Raw genomic sequence first — 21,985 nt, 5'->3', positions numbered from 1 at the left:
TTATGCCTGAGCCTTTAATTTATATTTTCTGAATTTTCTTTTTTTCTGCTGACCATAAAGAAATGTTTTATATTGTCATCTTCTTCAGACACTTAGCTCTTTGTAAATAAAAATGACTTAGTTGTAACTGAGAAATTGAAGACAGCTGGTTGCATCTTTACCTGTAGTCTGTGCATAGAATTCTTTCCCCACATTTGGGCGGCTCAGTAACTGTTGTACTTGATTAGATTTGCGTAATATACAAGTGAAAATTTTTCATCCTACTGCAAAAACTATGCATATTCATGCAGAGATCTCTCAGTCATGCTGTATTCTTCTATTATAAAGAACAATACAAGTGTTCATTTGAGCAAATGAGCAAAATTAAAACCAAATGAAAATAATCCCTTATGCCTAATTCTATAATGTCCACAATTATATATTGCAATTACATTAGTGCTCAGGATCATTAAGAGTAAAGATTTAGGATTCTAATACAGGAAAAAACTTAAATAAATTTAAGAAGAACATAATGGCCAAATGTTTTGGAATGTATCATATGATCTTCATTTGAATAGATATGGTGAAATTGTGTTTTATATCTTGCTTTTTTTCCTTTAAAAATATACCAAAGCTAGCAGCATCTTTTTCTTTGGTAGTGCTTAAACAACATTGTTGCAAAAAAAAAAGGAACACAAATGTTATTTTACCTCTCTTAGGTAATTCTCTTTTAATTGTGTATTTTATCTGGACATTGGAACAGATCTTGAGCAGTGTAACTGTCCAAAGTCTTGCAAAAAGTCAGTTGAGCTGTGACCATGTCAGTATTTCACTTTATACATTTACTCAGTTTCCTGCTATCTGGATTTTATTGCTTTGCCTGGGATCATTAATTTTCATTCATAGCTTTGAATAGTTTTGGAGTTCTTGATGTGACTGTGTTCAATCAACAAGAAGCTCTGCCTCTGTCCCTATTTGTCTTTGCCAGGCCCATCTCAGGAAGTGAGATCAATGTCAAAAAAGCCCAGATGAGATAAAAACCTAAATGTACAGAAAGTATTTATTACAGCCTTTTGTTTAAACACTGGACAAATATTAGCAAAGCTCGCTCTGAAGTGCCAGAGTTAGAGGAAAGTCCATTCAAACTCCTCAGGGCTACAAAGTGCTCAGACAGGTCTGGAGTCAGTACCAGGAATTTCTTGGCTCCTGTACTCAAATTTAGACTTTTGTAATGCAGTTTTTATTTCTGGGGGATGGGACACTAACATCATTGTCTAATGAGGTCTGCCAAACAAAATAGAAGGCATGCTTGGTGGTTGAGGAGAAAACCTCTGTCCTAGTCATCTCATTTCATGTGTATCTGTGTGCAGGACTGAGGCTTAAGGAGAAAACTAAAAGCAGGGAATGTAGGAGCATTCTGAATCAGTATTAGTGACACAAAGCAAGCAGCTTGCCTCATTACTTGCTAGCATTGGTGGCTACACTTGTGGATGCCACTGAGTATTTTTGGGCTCCATCCCATTCACATTTCAACTCTTGGTGTCTAGGTAGTAGAGACAAGGGATGCTGGCAGTTGTGTTTGTTTTGTTGTCTAAATACCTCACTGTGGATAGATGGTTTGGGTACTAAAGAAGAGATTTCCCCATAAAATGTAAGAATAGAATGGCAGCTTGGTTTTGCTTGGAAGTAACCTAATTTGAGACTAGAATGGGAAGTGTGAGTAAGCAAAGAAAGGAAACGCAGTTTTTGGATAAGCATCTCTTTTAATCCTAGGAAATTATATTGTAGATGAACAGTCTTGAAGTTGTCAGATGTATTTAAGCACAACAGTTTTCATTATCAGGTTCTTAGGATAATTAATGTAATTCTGCTACTCAGTTTGCTGATGGAACAACTTTATTAATACATGGTTTTTAGACATTCTGAGAAGCAAGCCGAGTACAGGTTTGAACATGTTTCCTGGGGATCTTTAGAAAGCTAGCCCACCTTTGACATTTGTTCCCATTTTAAACTTGTTTTTGTTTGGTTTCGATCTGTTCCTGCATAGGATTGTGTATATTAGGTAAGACCATTGTTTTAGCATATGATTTATTTTCTGTCAGCTTTTTTATATTTGTTAGAAGTATTGCACATTGCATAATTCTTGAAAACACTGGCAACAATGTTGCAGTGCTCTTAATTTTTAAAAAGCCTTTGCTTTATGCTTTCTATGTTATGTTGTTATATGTGTATAATTTATTTGCATGTATGTTTAATCAATTTCCAAAGCTTCATTTGCTTAGCAACTTCACTGTTTCTCAGTTTATTCCTGTGGCACTTCTCTTGCAGAGTTCAGCCAATAGTAACCATTGTAAATTAATAAATATTTACATTTGTGTGAATGCTTGCCAAAAAATGGCATTTTAGCCCTAACCTTAAAAAAATGTAAAATTCCTGAAAGAGTTCACCATTTACAGTGCCTGAAAAGAAGGGAATCTACTGCAGCCTGACACAGCATGAGCAGAAGCACAGTGCAGTTTGTGAGCAGTGTGAGTGCTGACCAGCGTACTTGCACATGCACCCAGCTTGTGATGGAAAAGTTGTGCTGTCAGGCAGAATGCTCTGTTATACCCTAAAGGTGATACATGAAAGGTAGTCAATGTGTAAAGTTTACTGCTGTGCATGTTTCAAGAATCAGCTATAGAATCACTTGCCACTATGTATCTAAACCTTTTTATTTAAGAATTAATGCATGCAACAAGCATCTGAATGTTTCTTTCGGCGTGCAAAATACTCAGATGTACGCTTTTTTGAATAGATCTTAAAAAAATTATTTCATAGAACGATATCTCTTATAATAGAAGGCACATCCTTTTTTTCAACGCATTTTCTTTTGTCCTGTTGCTCACATTAGACAACCATCACTAGGAGGAAAGGTAGACAAACCAGATTTTCATGATACTGTTTGTGAACTTGCTGCCCACAGTGATTTGTGGAATTTATCTTTTTTTTTTTTTTTTTTTTTTTTGGTGTAGCTTCTTGCCTTGATAATAGGACAAGGATTGGGAATCAAAATCTTGCTTCTTACTTAGGCATTCACAGTCTTGCTGTTAAAGTGTTACATGAGAGAACATGTGGGTAATGGACTGAAGAGATGCTTTCTTGCATACTTACTGAGATTAATAAAGCTTTTGGATAACCTTTCCATGCTTTCTCTGTCAGCTTTTGGTTGGGTAGTTTGTTGTTGTTGTGTGCGAATATTTTGGAGGTGTTTGTTTTTCAAATCTTGAAAGTCTTACTTGTGCAAGGAGCCATGGCCATGCTCTGATGTATTTGTAGTCTTTGGAGAATTAGAGCTTGAATGGGTTTTTTGGTTTTGGGGTTTTTTTTTTCCTTTCAGCAAACATCTCTTTCTCTCTTAGTGTCTTGGCAATATACAGAGTATCTGTGCATTTCTCTGCAATATATACCCAATAGTATAACAGGGTTGGGAAGATTTATGCTCACATTGGAAACATATTTTGTCATAATGTCCACACACCTACACGTTTTCTAGTCGTGGTTTATTTATTTAATTATTTCTTCTAGAATGGTTGTCTGGGGAAAACAGCACTGCTGTGTTGGCAGAATACAGGACATTTTCTTGAGATTCAGGATTGTTCAAGCAGTCCTTTTACTTCAGTTATTCCTGGCTACAGCAAGCAAAGGTAAGAGAATTTTTTCCTCATTTGTCTAGTGTTGGTATTCCAAATAAATAACATTAGTCTTGATGAATAGGACTTTTGAACATATTCAGGACAGGCAAGTTTTGCCTCTTGCAATCAAGAGGAAGAACTGTCAATAACAAGAAATGAAACAGTTGGTGCTTAGCATTTTGGATGCCTTTCATGTTTTCATAAAAAATCATTGGTAGTAACTTCTAGGCTATGCATGAGGAGAGAACCAAGACGCAATTTGTAGTAACAAGACAAATTATTTTATTGCTGGGTTTTTTTTTAACTGAAAGTGTTACTATTTTCAGAACATGTTGTTAAATCTTTTATACTCCTCTTGCAAAATCACCATAAGATCCTTTGAGCTTTTTTGGGCATGTGTGAGTGTAGAATATGATCTTGGTTGTGGATCTGAATATGGCTAAGGAAAAGGTAATAAGGTCCAAAACATGTAACAGAAATGATGTATTTGAACTTGGCAGTTTATGCTCTTTATGTAACAGTAAAAAAATAAATCCGTAAGGTTCTTGTACAAATTGGATAACTAATGTGGTGATGCTTTTCTGTGACATAAAGTAGAATAAAGTGGGGTAAAATAATCTGTGTTTCTTCATGGCTATTCTGTAAACTAATGGTTAGTCTGTCACTGCTCTGGACCTCAGGTGATAAAGATAACAGTGCTTGTCATTCATAAAGTTTCCTTGTATCAATGGTGTGTAATACCGAACCCACTACATACATTTATCATGTTAATAATGTGCTTAGAGTATTAAAAAATTGATAGTGCTTTTTGCCATGTACTTAATGGCTAATTTCAGAAGCTGCATTTGTGGCATGTTATCTTAGTCTAGAAGGTCAGAATTTCTTGCAGTTCAGATTTACTGCCTGATTTTTTTAAATTTAAGTATGCCTGCTTTACGACATTGTACAAGCAATGAGATTTCACAGGTTACAAACTAGGCTATTTCTTACTCTAATTCTCCAAATATAGTAATTTTCACAAAATGTTTCTATTGAGGCATGTCTGAGATTCAGGTGATAGACCTGCTACTAAGATGGAGAGGTTTTAATTTCTTGTTCATTAAATAGTAAGAAAGACAGAGCTGCTCAGCATATGGACGGATGTCATAGAAGAGTTTTTCAGGGAAAATTTGATTGTGTCTAAAGTTCTGAGGAAGCAAGCAAAGAGGGATTTCATTTTTCACCTTTGAATCACTTAAAACTCAGTAATCTTCAAGAAAAGCTAAACTGACACAAGAGTGTGTTTATGTTTTCCCCCTATATTATTGGGGGTTTTTGGTTTTAGGGTTTTAGTACTACCAGCACCATTTCTACTCAGTTCTCTCCTCATCTGAGATGCCAAAATATGTTTGTGTTCTCCAAAAAATATGAAGAGAGAAGAACTTCCTGTGTTCTTTCTGATGCTCAGAATGCTGGATAATGTGATGTTGTTTATCCCCAGCTAAACAAATAGAACTGTGAATGAAAAGGAGGGATGACGTTGATTTTGAGGAAACAGTTCTTAGCTTCAGATTTTCAAAATACTCAACAGAATCAAGTGACCCACATGCAGAACGTTTAGAGTTTTAAACTTTTTATAAAGAACAGTTACAAGCTGTAGATGGAATACTTGAGTATACAAGAGTCTTTTGACATCATTTCAATGGACTGTAGTGAGCCAAATTTGTCACAGGTGACAAACACTTGCAAGGAAGTTAATGACTATTGTTGTTACTAGTTAAAAGCCAGAGTGTGCAGACACATAAACTTGTGACTATTTTTATTCAAGAGAATACCTGAGTGTAGTAATGCTGATAGAGTGGTTATTTGTAATATAAGGAAAATAACACTGCTGCTTATGTGCTGAGAGAATCTGCTCCTGTAGGTCTAATTCTTAATACCTACGGTTGGCTACCTCTTGTAAAGGTATCAGTTATCATTATCTAAGAATGTTTAGAAAAAAGAAGGAGATTGCTTTTTTGGTTTATGTTGTCATTCTCAGAAAGTTTATTTTAAACTGTTGGAAGTGTGTGCATGCATTTCAGGATTTCTTTTAGGGCTTAAGAGAACATGCTTACTAAGTACATGCTTTTAGTTTTACTGAGGGTAAAACCCCCAGGTTTTGCATCTATTAGAAATAAGTATAGTAAGAAGAAAAAATTCGCGTTTCTGAAAAGGCTTATGTGCCCAAATACAGCAAAAGACATTGAAAAGTCAGCCCACGATTACTATTGCATGGCAACTCCTTCGCTCCAAATTGTGGGGTTTTTTGAATTTTTTTTAAAGTTATTATCATTATTTATTTTTTCCTGAGTTTTCTTACTCTGGAGATGTTTGAAGCATTCTTTCCACTGTGCTACCCCTTCTGTGCTGTCGTGATAAAGGTGTGTTCATGGCTACTTTTCTGAATGTATTGTGTAGTCTGGATGCATGGAGACTAATTATAAGACAGAAATGCCACTGTCAGAGCACAGCCAGTTCCAGCTCCTCAGTTCTGTGGTCAAGGGTGGGTTGCAGCCCACAAGCACCATTGCTAGAGATAATAAGTGACGATTAACAGATCTTCCAAAGGCTTTACTGTAATGTCATCTCCTACCTACATTGCATCCACTCACATATCGAGGAGACTTAGTCAAGATAATACTGATAATTAATTTCTAATGTAAGGCTGTACTGCACTCACTTGGAACAGCAAAGTGCATTTTCTGACTATGATTATGATTTCCTTTGTGCTTTTTCAGCATTCTTTGGGTAGATAAACTGTATTAAAATTTCCAACCCTGTCTTGTAACAATTCAGATAGTATTGGTATCTACTTTATTAACTTTGGCATCCCTTTTTGGCACTTTCTTTTTTATGACTGTTTAGAGCAAAGTGGGCCAGCTTTCCAGTTTCCAGAAGTGTAGACCTCTCTATGTAAACACTTTTCTTAGTTTAAATTAATTCTTCAGGCCTTGCGTATTGATCAACAGCAATCTTTTTGGATTATATAAAGCAGACCAGGAGAACTCATCAGCAGATTGATCTCATTTTGTGTAATTTTTGTTGGCTACTTGTCTTATGACTGTTTTCATCTGCAAGTTTATGTTCACTCTGGCTCCATTGACAATTTTGAAGTGACAATTTCCCTAAAGAACGTAAGAGAATTTAGCAGCCCTTTAAATCACTGTTGGCACATCAACACTGATTTAATGCTTAACATGAAATCAAGCCTCTCTCAGAATTTGTTCATTTCCAAAACCAAGTCTGATGATGAGACTTCAAGTTTTGATTAGTATTTTTGCTCAGGAGTGGAATTCTAGTCTGTCAATTTGGATAGTTAACAGTGACTTCAAGTTTTGAAGCTGTGTCAGGAAACTGCCTTTACCAGTCAATTTGGCCATCTCTGCACGTTCAAGACTGCTTAGAGGAATTTTGGAGGCAATATGAGTCATGCAAATATACTTCTGACATACACTGTCTGAGGAACAGCTGCTGCATCAAGTCTTCCAAAACCTTCAGCAAAATTTCTGCTTAATAATGAAAGACTTGAGCAATTTTTTTAATTTGGGAAGACTGTGTCACCAGTGTTGGCATGTTATTAGATGGCTGTTTCCTTTATAAAAGCAGTTTCCTTATGATCTGTCCATGCTGTAAGGTGGTAGATCTATTTTAGTTTTAGTTAAAAAGGTAGGTACATTTGAGTCTGTATCTAAAAATCTCATCTTCTATGACACTTTCCCCTCCCATCCAGTCTTCCTCACCCAGCTTTTAAGTAATTTTAAAAATTAGTTTTCCATGCTGAAGTGTTCTTAGCTGAGTATCCCAGATTTTGCTTTCAGACTCTGACAAGTGGCCAAACGGAATCAGTGAATTCATGCTGCAGGGTTAGGCGGGGGAGGTTTGCTGTTGGGTCAAGTACGTCTTTCCTTCTCCATTGCCATTTAAATCCAATCTAAGTATTAACTCACCATTCAAAATCCATTGTCTGTGAGTTAGGATTTTCACCTAATTCAGCCTGTACCCAGGGAGTTTTTTGTTTGGTCTATAGCCTTGCATAGTACTTCCATGATGTATGCTGAACTTCAGGAATGATTCAGGGTTGTGAAAAAAACCTGTGCGTTTCTGCTAGTTAGCATCACAGAGCTATAGGATGCAACAAGAATAGATATCAATGACTTTCCATGAAACTGGATTGATATATTTTGTGTTTCAGACTTTTTCTGGTAGCTTGTACCTATCAAGCTGCACTTGGAAGTTAGGAACTTTCTCATTGTTTTCACGTGTTGCTATTGAAAAAGAAATTTGAGAGCCTGGAGGTCAAGAGACAGAAAAATTGTTGGAACTGGCCTGATGAAAGCTGGTGCTCTGGTTGCTTGAGAACATCACGGAAGAGCTGGCTGCAATCTTGACAACTAACTAGGACTATGAATGTAACCTACCCTGGAAAAAAACCCCTGATCCAAGTTGCCTGGAAGTTTGTCTTCTTACAGAGGAGCTAATGGAAAAGGATTTTTTCCTATGTTGGCTGATCATTTTCTGCTTGTCTGACCCCTGACCAATCATCATTAATCCCACAAGTCCTCTGGAGCATACATAAAAGCTCTGCATAGATGGACAAATAATGACCTCCTTAAAGGTGTCAGTAATGTGTTCTCTTGCACTGGCTGAGCATCTGCCAGCCTGTTTCATTTTTCTGTTGTTCCATTTCAAGTTCCAAAGGAACTTTTTCTTATTTTGGTGCTTATGTACACCATAAAGCAAGCAACTATGATAATGATTATGCAAATGGAGTGTGGATATTTCCACAAAATAAGAGCTCCAAAGAGTTTATATCTACAGCCACAAAAGTCTGTCCTTTCCTGTACTGGGACTATCGAGGAAACAAGGCACCTACAAGAACTGAACAGTTATGATCAAGTTTCAGTGTTTGGGGCATTGTCTGGAGCTACTTGTTTTATAGGGAAGGTGCCCTGCTGGAGCTGTTGTTTATGAACAGAGGGGGCTGGTAGATGATGTGACGGTTGGAGGCCTCAGCAATCACTAAATGATGAGTTTTCAATTTTTGGCGAAGTAAGGAGAGGAGTCAGCAGAACTGCCACCTTGGATTCTGGAAGGGAGACTTTGGCATGTTTAGGGGACTGGTTGACGGAGTCCCTTGGGGAGCAGTCCTGAAGGGCAAAGGAGTCCAGGAAGGCTGCACATTATTCTTCAAGAAGGAGCAGGTCATCCCGTGCTTAAAGATGAGCCAGTGGGGAAGATGACAGCCTGGCTGAACAGAGAGCTTTGGCTGGAACTCAGGAATGAAAGAAGAGATTATGAGCTTTGGAAGAAAGGGCAGGAAACTCGGGAGGACTACAAGGATGTCTTAAGATTAGGCAGGGAGAAAATCAGAAGGGCCAAAACCCAACTAAAATTTAATCTGGCTACTGCCATAAAAGCCAAAAATGTCTCCACAAAAACATTAGCAACAAAAGGGCTAAGGAGAATCTCTAGCCTTTGTTGGCTGAAGGGGGAAACATAGTGACAAAGGATGAGGAAAAGGCTGGTGTACTTCATGTGTTCTTTGCCTCAGTCTCAGAGTACCCAGTGCTCCGAGCTGGAAGACAGGGATGGGGAGCAAAATGAAGCCTCAGTTGTATGAGGTTCAACAAGGCCAAGTGCCAGGTCCTGCACTTGAGTCACGACAACCCCATGCAGCACTAAAGGCTTGCAGAAGAGTGGCTGGAAAACTGCATGACCGGAAAGGATCTGGAGGTGTTGATCAACAGCTGCTGAACATGAGCCAATGTTTGCCCGGGTGGCCAAGAAGCCAATGGCATCCTGGCCTGGATCAGCAGTAGTGTGGCCAGCAGGACCAGGGCAGTGATTGTCCCCCTATACTGGGCACTGGTGAGGCCACATCTCAAATCCTGTGTTCAGTTATGGGCCCCTCATTTCAAGAAAGAGATTGAGGTGCTGGAGCAAGACCAGAGAAGGGCAATGAAGCTGATGAAGAGTCTGGAGCACAAGTCCTGTGAGGAGCAGCTGAGGGACCTGGGATTGTTTAGCCTGGAGAAAAGAAGGCTCATGGGAGACCCTATTGCTCTCTCCCTTAAGGGAGGTTGTACCAAAATAGGGGTCAGTCCCTTCTCCTAAGTAACCAGTGACAGGACAAGAAGAAATGGCCTCAAGTTGCATCAGAGGAGGTTTAGATTGGATACTAGGAAACATTTCTTCGTGGAAAGGGTTGCTAAGCGTTGAACTAAGTTGTGGAGAGAAGTGATTGAGTCTGTCCCTGGAGGTGCCTAAAAGATGTGTAGATGTGGCACTTGGGGACATGGTTTAGTGGTGGACTTGGCAGTGCTGGGTTTACAGTTGGACTCAATGATCTTGGAGGTCTTTTCCAGCTTAAATGATTCTGTGAGTCTACATGGTCATCCTTGGTCTTGTGCATAAGTTTTACCTCAGAGTTTTCATCAGCAGCTAGGATTTATTGACTGCCTCCAAATTTGTTACTTCCCCATCACAAAAATAAATCCAAAGGAGTAGGTTACAAGATTGTTTCTTAATGTGTTGTTTTGAAAACTCCTAGGAAAATGCCTAGAAACAGTAGTATATTGAAGAATAACTTTCGTATGAAAGATCTTTTTTAAAACTAAATCATTTTACAAATCACCTTTTCTTTATTTAGATCAGGAGGATTTCCTAGGGCGATACAAAGCTGTCTTTAAGACTGCATGTGAAGATCCGTGGAGTATGTCATCAAGAATTTCTCTGCGTCCCTTGAGAGAATTCCTTGTCTGTGTGCACCTCAAGCTGTATTCCTCAAATAGTCCATGGACAGCATATGTATATGTTGAAAAACCTCTTCACACCAATCTGTCTGCAAATAAGTATGATCTTGGACTTACAGGAGATCATGGTAAATTGAAGATATGGTTGTTCAGAGAACAAATAAATGCAACTGTAAGACTTCGTAAAAACACTTGGAACCAAATATGTATCCAGTGGAAAAGTGACAATGAGGAGATGAAGGTATTCATAAATGGAAAACAAGAATCACGCAAGAAACTAAATGGGAAATTTAATTTGCCTGGAAAAGGCCAGTTCTTACTTGGCTGTTCAAAGCTGCAAGGTACATCTGCGTCACCTCACCAGGGAATGACTGGGGAGCTGTACCTGTTCAGAATGTGGGACAAGGCAAATATGACACAATCTAAGGACTGCCAGGATAGCGGTGTTATACGCTGGAGAAAGGAGGATTGGACCTATAATACGACAGTAGAAGAGGATAACTCTTTACAATGTGGTAAGTACCGCTGCATTGCTTTTGAAATAGTAATTCAGTCAAAAGTTGATCTGAGTATGTTTAGCATTTCTCTTCCAGATTTTATGAAGTGTCAATCTATTAATCATTCCTAGCTAAATTCTTGATGAGATCATGTGAGGACCTGCAGCTTTCACTAGTTTTTATCCAAATGAAAAAGTATAGCATCAGTCCTTTAAAGATTTTCAACTTGCTTCAACTTTTTTGTCTATCAACCGTTAGTGTAATATGGGAGCAGGATGTATGCGACTAAAACTCCTTGGAGCATTGGGGCATGTATCAATTTCATCTTAAAATAGTTAATTTGCACATCTTCTGTTCAGGGAATAAATACAGAGGAAAGCATTGCTGGTTCTCATTCCACATTCTCATTTGCTGGGCCAAAATTTCAGTGAGTGCAGCTTTCAGTGCTTCACTGGTGCATTACACCATATTCAGCAGCTAGGGTCTGCAAGAATTATAGGATGATCCAATTTCTTTATCAGTATCAGTAATGCCTCCTTTATTAAAATGACCAAATGGTTTCTCACACATTTCTCAAAATTCCCCTCTGCCCTGAAAAAGAACCACAAAAACCTTTGAATCAAACCAAACCAAGATTTTATTTTTAGAGAAACTGAGTTCAAGCAAGAGGATAATCCTATTTTTAGCTTTTGCTATCACATCTGTTGGCAAAAAAGACAAACTTGAATCAAGCTTTGATGGTATACAATTTATCAATCATAGGAAATTATATTATCCCCTAAGAGATTTTAATGTGACTACCTCAATTATTGTTTCCTTAAATTTTTATATAGCATCAGTGATTCAGTTTAACTGTGGCACCAGTCTTCATAATCTTTATCCTTAAAAAATGTACCTATCTATTTCATGCTGATTCAAAAATATCTTTTATTTGTATAATCTTATAACCACTGCCTGACTGGACCAGATTCAAAGTGCCTTAGTAAGGGCAGTAAAATAAGGTGATCAGATTTCTTTTTCTGGGAGAGAAAGAAATCTGTCCAACAAACCAGGACTCATGGAGAATGCTGCCAGCACTGGTTTGTAATGAATGAAATGCCTTTGCTGTCCCTGATGCTGTAGTTGGGAGAACATCATCTTTGATGGATTGTGACTTGGGAAAGGAGCTGAAGAAAGAATGTCTTTCTTTTACTCATATGTTGCTGTGCTTGAAGGAACACAGTCCTAAGGCTGAAAGGGGGAACATTCTGGCTACCAGACATAAGTTTGGTACAAAGAAAGTCTGAGAGAGGTATGTCTGGATGGTGGGGAAAATCTTGGTCACAGTGGAGGATCTGATTGTCTTCTACTGATGCACAGAAAGCACAACCTCCTTGTTTTCTGTTCCAGCAATTTCTGCCCTGAATATAGAGCATCCTTGAACATCACAGGACAGCTTGATCAGGAAATGCCCAGCTCCAGCCCCAAGTGATTAATGGGTTTAGAATTCACGATTTAGTGGCTTGTGGAATCTCTAGTGAGTGTGTAAGATGCGTGGTTTTCAAAGCTCTGTTGCTTAGCCAAACTGACTAAGCAGTAACTATTCTAACAGGGTTTGTTTCAGTGCAGAGACCATCTCTACTGCCAAATATAAGTTATCTCCTCTAGATAACTGGGGGCATTAACAGCTTTTCAAAGAGAAGCTTACTGGAATTCTTTTACAGTTTATTGGCCTCTCTTCACTAATAGATGCATTTTAGCTGATTATCTCCCCCAAGCTGTGCTGTAAAAAGCATATATTTAGCAAATATAGTCCAATAGATAACAAAGCTTTTACAGTAGGAATATCTAACAGTCCGTGTCAGGTGATTTTAATTGTTGTTGCTACTACTGTTACAATCTGATTTCTTTCAGTGAGTTCCTCCAAACTCCTGTGTAAAAATCACCTGATTTGGGAAGCTTCTCTGGTTTTTTGTTAAAACAGAGTAACTTTGAGTAGTAAGTCTGCAGAAGGATATAATTTTACATCTGCAATGAACGTAACTGGCAAAGGGCAAAAGTTTTGGAAAGTCCTAAACTTTGTAGGCACAAAAGGTGAAAAGGAAGTGGTTCATTAGTCATAATTGTGCTGGAGGACAAGTTTCAGATTTTTTTTTGTGACATGGTTGGCATTTTGTGCCTACGTAAAACAATTATGTGTAAAATGTTCTGTCAAAGGCTACCGTAATTTCTATGATTTCTTCTTTGCTTAACCACTCAAAGTCTTTGTGCAGTGTAAGCCATTGTCTAATTGGTGTCTCATAGGCAGTGATCCACTCCATTAATAGGTCTAGGTTTACTTAGCATCACTTTTCCTGCCTTTCTGTTTATTGACTCTTCTGATTCGTTTACTTTAGTTTTTATAATTTATTTTCATGAATATTTTTCAAATTACCAAAGATTTGTTTAATTTTTTTCTTAACAGTTTGAGGTCTAATAAGGATCAAAATCCTGACTCTGGTGAGATTCACACACATGCTTAGCATTTAAAGGTATGCTTAACTTTAACCAAGTAGCTCACTCCCCAGAAGTGGCTGGGATTACCTTTGCAGTAGCTGCGTGTTTTATGCATCTGAAATATGCAAGAAAGGACATATCTGACTGCTTCCCACTTTGGGATGAAGCCGCTCACATTTCTTGGACTAATGGTTCTCAATAGTGAAACCTTTAGATCTGTGTTAAAGATGACACTCTTGCTCCTTCCAGTGACAGTCTTCTGGTTCTCTTTCTTGGTGTGGCCACTGCACACTGAGCAGGTGTAAATACTGCAGGCAGGGCCAGACAGGGAAGGAGGTCACACACTTGGTGCGTTACTGGCCTTCCATGTACATTCTTCATGTTCCTTTGATAATTCCCCTCTTGGTGAGAGAGAAGTAGCATAACAGCTGTGATATGCAGAGAAGAGTGCCACAAGTTGAATGTGTCTCACTTTACAGATAACCTCCTGGTATTTAAAAATATGTAATTGAAGAAAGATGTGCTCACCCTTCCAAATTCTAACCTTGGAAAATTTCTTTATCTTGTTCCTTAATTAATGATTCCTTTGTAGCAACATACTTTAATGTGGACAATATGAATGATACCACTATTGTCTCTATATAATCCAAGTAAAGAGTCTACTAAATAATCTAAAGTTTGGGGTGATTTAAGAGAACAAACACACAAGAAAATAAATGAGGTTAAAGTGCTAAATGCTTGAAAAGAAACTTTAATCATCTATGAGTACCGGCTCTTCAGTTGTCATTTTTACATGTGATACTTTCAAGTTGCCTTTAATAATAACTTCACTGTGAAATGTACTGTTTAAACATTAATCATTCAGTTATACATTAAACAGTAACTTTCTTAATCCAAATAGAAATATACAAACTGTTACACTGTGCATTTATGCAAGGAGCACAGATATGATGGGACATCTGTAGCAAATTTCAATGAATAAATAAAATAGATGATTTGGGGCATAAATAGGATCACTGATCATAAAGCACTGCCATCTCATTTGTGATATTGGTGCTCTAACTTTTAGCCTGTTGCTTTCTGCTGCTTCCTAATTGAAATTTAGTGAGTATATTGTAGCATTTATGATTTTTCTAAACTGTCCTGTCCAACCTTCAAGATTAAGATGTTGCCCTCTCTTTTTCATGTACTCTTTTGACTCAATATTGCTAAGCCTGCTGCAGGTGTTGCTGGAGGGCATTTCCACGCTTCTGGGTACAGAGCAATTTAATGCTGATGGGAGAAATGGGGAGTGACCAGTGCTCAGTGTGACTGTTTTACCTCTGCATTCTCAAGGAAGAGGAAAACTTCAGTTTGGACTTTTGTTCCAGTTGCAGATGTGGGCGGTATAAGGATTGTTTTAGGCTCATGTAATCCCATTTAAAGATTTCCCAACTGTGTGCCCATCTGATGACAGGATCACCTTTCCTGGAAGGGAGGGTGAAGTCCCAAGGCTTTACATCCTTAGGGAGAAAGTGGAAATGTAGTCGTCACTCATCCGGTCTGCATCCCAGCCTGCTGGGTACCAAACCTTGGGCTGTATTATTATGCTTACTGAGTGGATCATGAAAGCAGAAGATGAAAAAGGAAATTATTTGCCCCAATGCAATTTTTTTTCCCTAAAACTGTAAGGACAGGATACTAAAGAAACCTCTAGAAGTTCTTGAAGAAACTGTGATGTGAAAAAAATACCTAGCTCTGGAGTGCCTTTTTGATGAGTCAAGTGGCACTTTACTTTGTACCTATTAACAGAACGCGTATTTGACCTTCCCTTTTTTGCTCTTGTTCCCTCCCTCTTCTGTGATACCAAACAAAGTGGCTTTTTGGTAATCAGCCATCCAGAGAAGTGGTAATTTGATTCACCTCAGTATCTAATGTACAGCTTTCCACAAACAGATAAAAACAATTTATAACCTAATTTCTTACAACCGGTATAACATCAAAGCTGAGTTAAAAATACTAAGCCTAAATTTTCTGTTAAGGATACTAAAAATGAACTGGCCAAAGTGACCGAGCCTGCTGCGAACAAGCTGACATTTGTTTCTGTCTAATGGCCAGTGATAATTCATCCTTTCTTCCATGGTGCCACCACAGGGAGTCAGAGCAAATACACGGTGTCACGAGGGGCACCAAAATATAAAACTAAGATTGCACTTAAGTTTTATCCTGTAAACTTATATACAATGTGCTCAAAATCTACCTTACGTAGAAAATCAAGATAGGCTAATGTTTCCAGTGTGCAACTAACTAACAACTATTAACTTGTGGAGGATTTTTTTGTGTTATTGTTACAAATGCCTTGTGTGACAGAATGGTTCATTTTGGCAGAACGTTTATTCAGCTGAAAGGTTTGTCAGATGTTAAAGGAACCCAATCTCTTAATGGAAAATATGGATTTAATTTGAATAGGAGAATTGAATGTCATATTTTCAGTGCCTGTTTCTGCAAAAAAAAGAAGAGCACCATTTTGAAATTTTGCAGTGTGAGCTACTCAGTTTTGTTCATGAGCAAGTCTTGTGAAAGGTATCAATGCTGGGCATTTTCATTTCACTGAATGCAAATGGAGTGCAGTGGATGCTGCACAGTTCTGGTAACCGCTGTAATAAACAGGTAACTGTTGCCTGTAAAAATGTTTAGAAGAGGATGTGTATAGATTTAAAAATTGCAATGTGGAATTGACATTTTAAATGTTAAATGCTTGTAATTACCTAACCCAGGAAATGATACTAGGTTTCTGTTTGGAATTAAAAGCTTGGCTTTGGCCTTTCTCGTGGGAATTTTTCACGCAAATCAATTCCACTGACTGAATGAGTTGAATTTTTGGTGAAAAAACTTTCAGCACTATAAGTGTGCTGTAATTTCTTATTTAGAAAATACAATTTTTATAAATTTCCTTGTATTTTTATTTTTATTTGTAAGTCAAAACTGATCTTAGCAGCAACATACAGTCGTGGTTATCTCATGTCATTCTGTGGTGACAGCCGAGTACTGTGGCTTGAGGAGACCAAATTACATAACCACCAAACTGTCCTTTGGGATTCTTCCATTTGCTGTTGATTTGTTTTGTGAAAGCTGAACATAATCAAGACTACCTGTGCTTTGAAAGAATGGTCTTGGGTGCTAATACAAACTGTTCTCATTTTTGTCATGTTTTTCAATTAATATAAGTAAAATTTTAGTAACTTCATTCCATAAACCTCTCATCTAGGCCCTACATGTGTAAGTTCATAAATGTATGTTTCTCTGCCAGGAATGTTGTACTTCTACAGCTTGGCAGGGCTGTTACTGCTCCTTACATTCAGTGCCTGTTTGGTGTCTGGAGCTGACTAGAAAGCAGCTGCCCTTGCATTCTCTCACGTGTTTCCTGACACAGAGGCCAGCTGACAGAGCCCTTCTCACTGTGCTGTCCCCTGCCCCTCCTCACCTATCGCACAGGCTGGGCAGGGGGAGAGTCCATAGGGAGGCTCTAGTTCACTAAAGTTCAGACTGTTTTTCTCCTCCTGGGAAAGCCCAGTAGTGGCTTGCTCAGAGGATGCTTTCTGCAAAGGTTTAAAGGAGATCATGAAGTGTTAGGTAAAACAGCGTTAGTCAGCAGCAGCAATGTTCCCCTGAGACAGGAGGACAAGAAACTGCCGCCAGTAATGTCGTTCTTGCACGAAATTGTTATCAGCAGCCAGATTCCAGCTGCTTCTCACTTCTCCACCCTGGAAAAACTGAACTGCTTCTCACAGACCAGGTTGTCTGAAGACAGGTGAATCAGAAAGGGTGTTGCCTTTCCAAAAATTTTAAGAAAGACTGTACTGCTCCTAAGTTAGATTGAAGGTAGGGAGAAGAAAAGGATTTTTTTTTCATTATCACAGTTGGAGATAGAACACTGTACACCTTTCATGCTTTAAGGGCTTTTTCTCTATCCTGTGCCTGAGCTACTGAACAAATGGTGTACTTTGAGTGACAGTGCCTTTGGTGAAGGGACCAGAACCATCTGTCCCATCTTGACCACTGTGTTACAAATCCTCCTTCTGCCTTTCTTTCCCTTTGGCTGAATTGATTTTTCAACTCTGCTTTTCTTGGTGGAACAGCTTCAGCAGGACATGTGGAGACCATCTCATCCTAAAAGGTCCAGTAGCCTGAGAATTAAAAGCTGTCATGCTAAGGAATGCTGTAAACACAAGGCTGTTTTTTTAGACTAGGCCAGGTACCTGGTTTCTCTCAGAGCTATATTGGTTTGTGCACCTAACCTTAAGTACTGTTAATAGGTTTAGTCTCCTGACTGGAGCTGCTGAAGTTACACTGGTTCCCATTGTGAGACGAAGTCATTGGGAAATGAAGGTTGTCACAATTTTTGCAGCTGTGGTATGTAGCTATGGTGAGAGTTGCTAAACAGGTTTCAAACCCGTGGAAGAGTTTCCTCTGCCTACACAGATGGGATTCCCAAGTCGTGGCTTAGCTAGCTATTTGTGTTGGAACAGTACAAAGTGATATGAAGACAGTAAGGGACTTGCTGCTTTTGTTTCTAATGATGCATGTTAGTAACAGAAACTGGTGCTTATCTCATTTAATCAAGTTGCCTTTTCCCTCAGAAAAGAAACCAAACAGTTCTTGTGGGGGCCTATTCTATCTCCCTTGCAACAAAAGCAAAAAATAATACTGGGTTTTGCCTATTTAATTACTGTTTGAATCTTCAAGAGTGTTTTCTATTAGAGAAAATGTAGCAAAGTGTTATTATGATGTGTAATCCCTTGTTTTGGAATAGGATATGTTAGGTATATTGATTTGGTGATCCTAAACTAACAGTGTTGCAAATGAAAATCCATAGAGCAAATAAATGGAAGTTTCACACAGGTAAGGATTTTCATGCTCTTATCAATAGTAAACAACCTAAGAGCAATAAATTTTCTGTTAGCTTTTAACTAACACATCTTAAGTTACTTTACTTTCCTTTTTACATGTCAACTTTAGGGATATTTTAGATTGAGCCCTAATCCTTCTCCAAATAAACCCTATTCACTTTCTTTTCTTGTTCTTAAACACGGGGTTAACAAATAAATTAATATGTACGTCTCTCCTCCTTCCTCCTTTCTGTATGCAGTGATGATTCTGGTGAAAGGCTTGATTAATGAACTTAATGCTGCACCTTGATAAATGACAAGTCTCATACTCATGGACGATTTCTAGCAACTGTAGGCATGTGACTATTGTACTATAAGAGGAGTCGTGGTTAGACTGGTGTCCATAAAAAAATTGTCCCTCAGATTATGTATGCCATCATCAGTTGCTGCATTTGCCAGCTCCATATGCATGGCTCACGTTTAGCTTATTTTACTCCCTGTACTGCTGGATGTGTTATTAAAAACATTTGGCATTTTTAGGGTTCACTGTCTTTTTCCTAATCTACAAAACTAAATATGTTAATGTACAGTTTTTGTACCTACCTCAGGGTACCACTTGTATCCACAAAAATTTGCAAGGCAAGTTGAAGGGGTATGGAGGATGCAAAAGGCAGCTTGTATACAACAAGACTGTCTACACTGAATCCAAAAGAGTTTGTGAGAAAGATCTTAAAGTTAGATTCCCTGTACAGATTTCATTTTCAAGTGGGCAGAAGAAGCAGTGTGGTGGTGTTTGCTCTGAGCTGCTGCATATTCAAGAAGTGGGCTCCTTTTGAGAATTTAATTTCCTCCAGAGCTATTTTTGGAGATAAGGGCTTTTGCACAAGGTCCTAACCACTGATTAGGACAGGACTAGTGACAGGTAAACTTTTGGAGATAGAATTCACTTTTTGTGGTAGGAAAGTCAGACTGCCCACCTGTGGAAGGGTGCTTCCTTCTCTAACCAGAATTTCACTCAATTATTTTTATTCGCACCATTCTACCTTTAAAAGTATTTACTGTTTAAACAATACAGAATAATTTTATCTGGCTACTGCTTCAGTTCTGCATATTATTTAAGTTGGTATTGTATTTTAAGGGTCTTCCCCAAGCCTACACTAGGTGTTAAGAAAATAATTTTATGGTATCTGTAATTCCTAATCACTTTACAGTGTTAAAGTAACAGCACTTCAACGTAAGAGCTCTAGAATATATTCCTTACAGGAATATGTATTTTATCTGGACTTACAATATAGTGAGAAGTCCTAATTTTCCTGAAAATTGACTATAAAAATTAAGGTTATATCCAGATTTTTATGATCTATCAAGTTCATACAGTTCTAGATGTCAAAAAAAAAAAGCAATTGTACTTCTCTGTAAGCAGAAGCCTAGTTGTCTCAAATGAGACGTTTGATGTAACTTGGTCTTATCTTTACTGAAGGAGTTTAAGTTCAGTAGACTGGTATGTAAAAAAGTGTGAATTTTTACTTGTACCTTTTACTTAATGGATATGTATTACTTTACTAAGAATATTGATTCTCTCTCCCTCTTTCTTCTACATGAGAAAATTTCTACTCAGGATGCAAATTAACTAAAACTTACAGTTGCATGGAAAACTCCTAAAAAATTGTAGTGCAATGAATCCAATTCCCATGTATTCATCCTGCCATATTTCAGAGTTTCTGCTTTTAACTTCATGCAGTGTATGATATTCAACAAAAATGAACTGACATTTTTCATCTTGTCAAGCTCTCATGTTGTCTCTGACTTCAGATCATTGGTCTCAGTATCCCAGCATTGGGGTAGCCAGGCAGCAATCTGCTTACCTGGCTGGCAGCTGTCATCTGTGTGCATCTCACACCTTGCTCAGGAGTAGGGACTGGATAATTTCTGTCTCTTTTTTGATTTCTGTCATTTCCCTCACCTGTTCTTGTGGCTGTCCTGCTGCAGAACAGGCTACCTCTTCTGAGTTGTCTTCCTACATCACCTCAAGAGGATCTTCTTCTTCCTTCCCTAACTGTGTCAACCTCCACTTCCATAGTTTCCCCTTGACTGTTATGGTTAGGGTTGTGTCTCTGATTTAGCTGCAGCATCCATTTGTTTGTCCTTACATCCAGAGGTCCTCTTGCCCCTTCCAGGGCATGGGACACAGGCCTGGTGGGCGTATGCCAGGACCCAACACAAGACCAAAAGTCTCTGTCTTCGGTGTAAGCAAGACATCCTTCCAGTGGTGTGCCAGTTCACCAGGATTTCTTGCCTGTTTGGGTGTAAACTCCCATGCCATCAGAGGTGAATACTGCTCGAGGCAGCTGCCCAAATTCTCCCACATACCTTGCTACCCAGGAATTTGTTCCCTCAGAACACTTTCCTGTGTGTCGTCTCCAAGTGATTGGTTACTGGAGGTCCCACAGAGACTGGAGCTTGGATGACTGGATTCAGAGTCTGAGGATGGTCAGGTAGACTACAGGTGCAAGTGGACCACCACTGATGGAAGAAGGAAGGTGTCCAGTATCTGAGGGCATTAGTAGGGGTGGGGGTAGTCTACAGCAACCTAGACAACAACGAGGTCCCCAAGAATCTGGGTGATGTCCATTGTACATGGGCTTTGTGGCACAGTTCAGTATCCACCAGTGTGCCATGGCAGTGATGGACTGGCCAGGTATCAAGGCATTACCTGTGGAGAAACTGTCCCACCAACTCCAGCAATTCAGAGAGAATCTCTCGTCTTCTGCTACCCTGTGGGCTTGAATCATGACTGTGCCTAGTGACCCACCAGGTTCAGTGACTTGAGAAGAGCTTTTCTTCCTCTTTGCCCAACAGACAGGGTCTCACCTATTCAAGATGCTGAAGTAGGTAACAGTGTCTTAAGTATAGGTGATGCTGTGTTGCCACTTGTTTTTAGAGGCCCGGGGTGGTGTTTTGAGTGGTGACAGGGTGCAGGCAACATCTGGAGTCATCTGCTGCTTTTTGTCCGCCACAGGAAGCACATAGCACTTGCCTTGGTGGCAGGTTTGCTGCAGTAGTGTGATTTAATGGATCTGCTGGGCCTCCTCATTGATAGTCCAGACACCATCTTCTTTTCCAGGGAGGCTTTAGTCACTTGGCTGACTTGATGATGTCACATTTCACTTTCATGAGTGTGATGGCTTCAATTGTCAGATCCACCCCTTGATCAAAAGCCCATCTGTGTCTTGCATCTCTCCCTGCAGACATGTTTCATGGGTCCATTGAGCTGGAAATAGCTCACCTTTTCATCCCAGCCCAGGTCCACCTGAGCTGCTTCATTTCTGGCAGCCTGATCTTTCATTGTTTAGATGTTTTTTGGTGGTGCAGCTCTTGGATGTGTGTCTACATGATGTGCATGCACATCATGATGTGCATATACATGTTACATTTTTAGTTGTTGCTATTTTAGTCTGCTTCATCTTCACTCAAGCAAATGTGCTGAATAGGTTTCTGAAGACACTGGCAATGGAAGAGAAGTGGGAAAGCTCATGGCCTAATTTGTATCTTCCATAAGTATAAAAAGATAATCTGAGTGGAAAACTGAACTCAAAAGAGTTCAACTTTCAGCTTTCAAAAAGTCTTGACAAATATTTCTTAATGGATGCAAAGTAGTTGTGCAAACTATTTTGAAGTGAGGTGAGTACCACATCTAAAATAGTTGTGTTTAAAAAAGT

The 21,985-nt window shown here is 38.8% G+C and overlaps 1 protein-coding gene across 5 annotated transcripts in view; it reads left to right on the top strand.

Annotated features, from left to right (window-relative positions):
- Positions 1-21,985, top strand: part of ADGRG2 (adhesion G protein-coupled receptor G2) — a 59,775-nt gene that overhangs the window by 8,032 nt on the left and 29,758 nt on the right. For all 5 annotated transcript variants that reach the window (XM_039551195.1, XM_039551202.1, XM_039551177.1 and 2 more), the window contains exons 2-3: positions 3,547-3,665; positions 10,324-10,941. In XM_039551195.1, coding sequence (XP_039407129.1) covers positions 3,548-3,665; positions 10,324-10,941 — 736 coding nt within the window. In that variant the 5' untranslated portion in view covers position 3,547. The remainder of the gene's footprint in view (positions 1-3,546; positions 3,666-10,323; positions 10,942-21,985) is intronic.

Source organism: Corvus cornix, chromosome 1 (assembly GCF_000738735.6).
Source record: "Corvus cornix cornix isolate S_Up_H32 chromosome 1, ASM73873v5, whole genome shotgun sequence".
Classification (NCBI taxonomy): domain Eukaryota; kingdom Metazoa; phylum Chordata; class Aves; order Passeriformes; family Corvidae; genus Corvus; species Corvus cornix.
The sequence above is the reverse complement of the archived record's forward strand: the minus strand, read 5'-3'. Positions and strand labels throughout refer to the sequence as shown.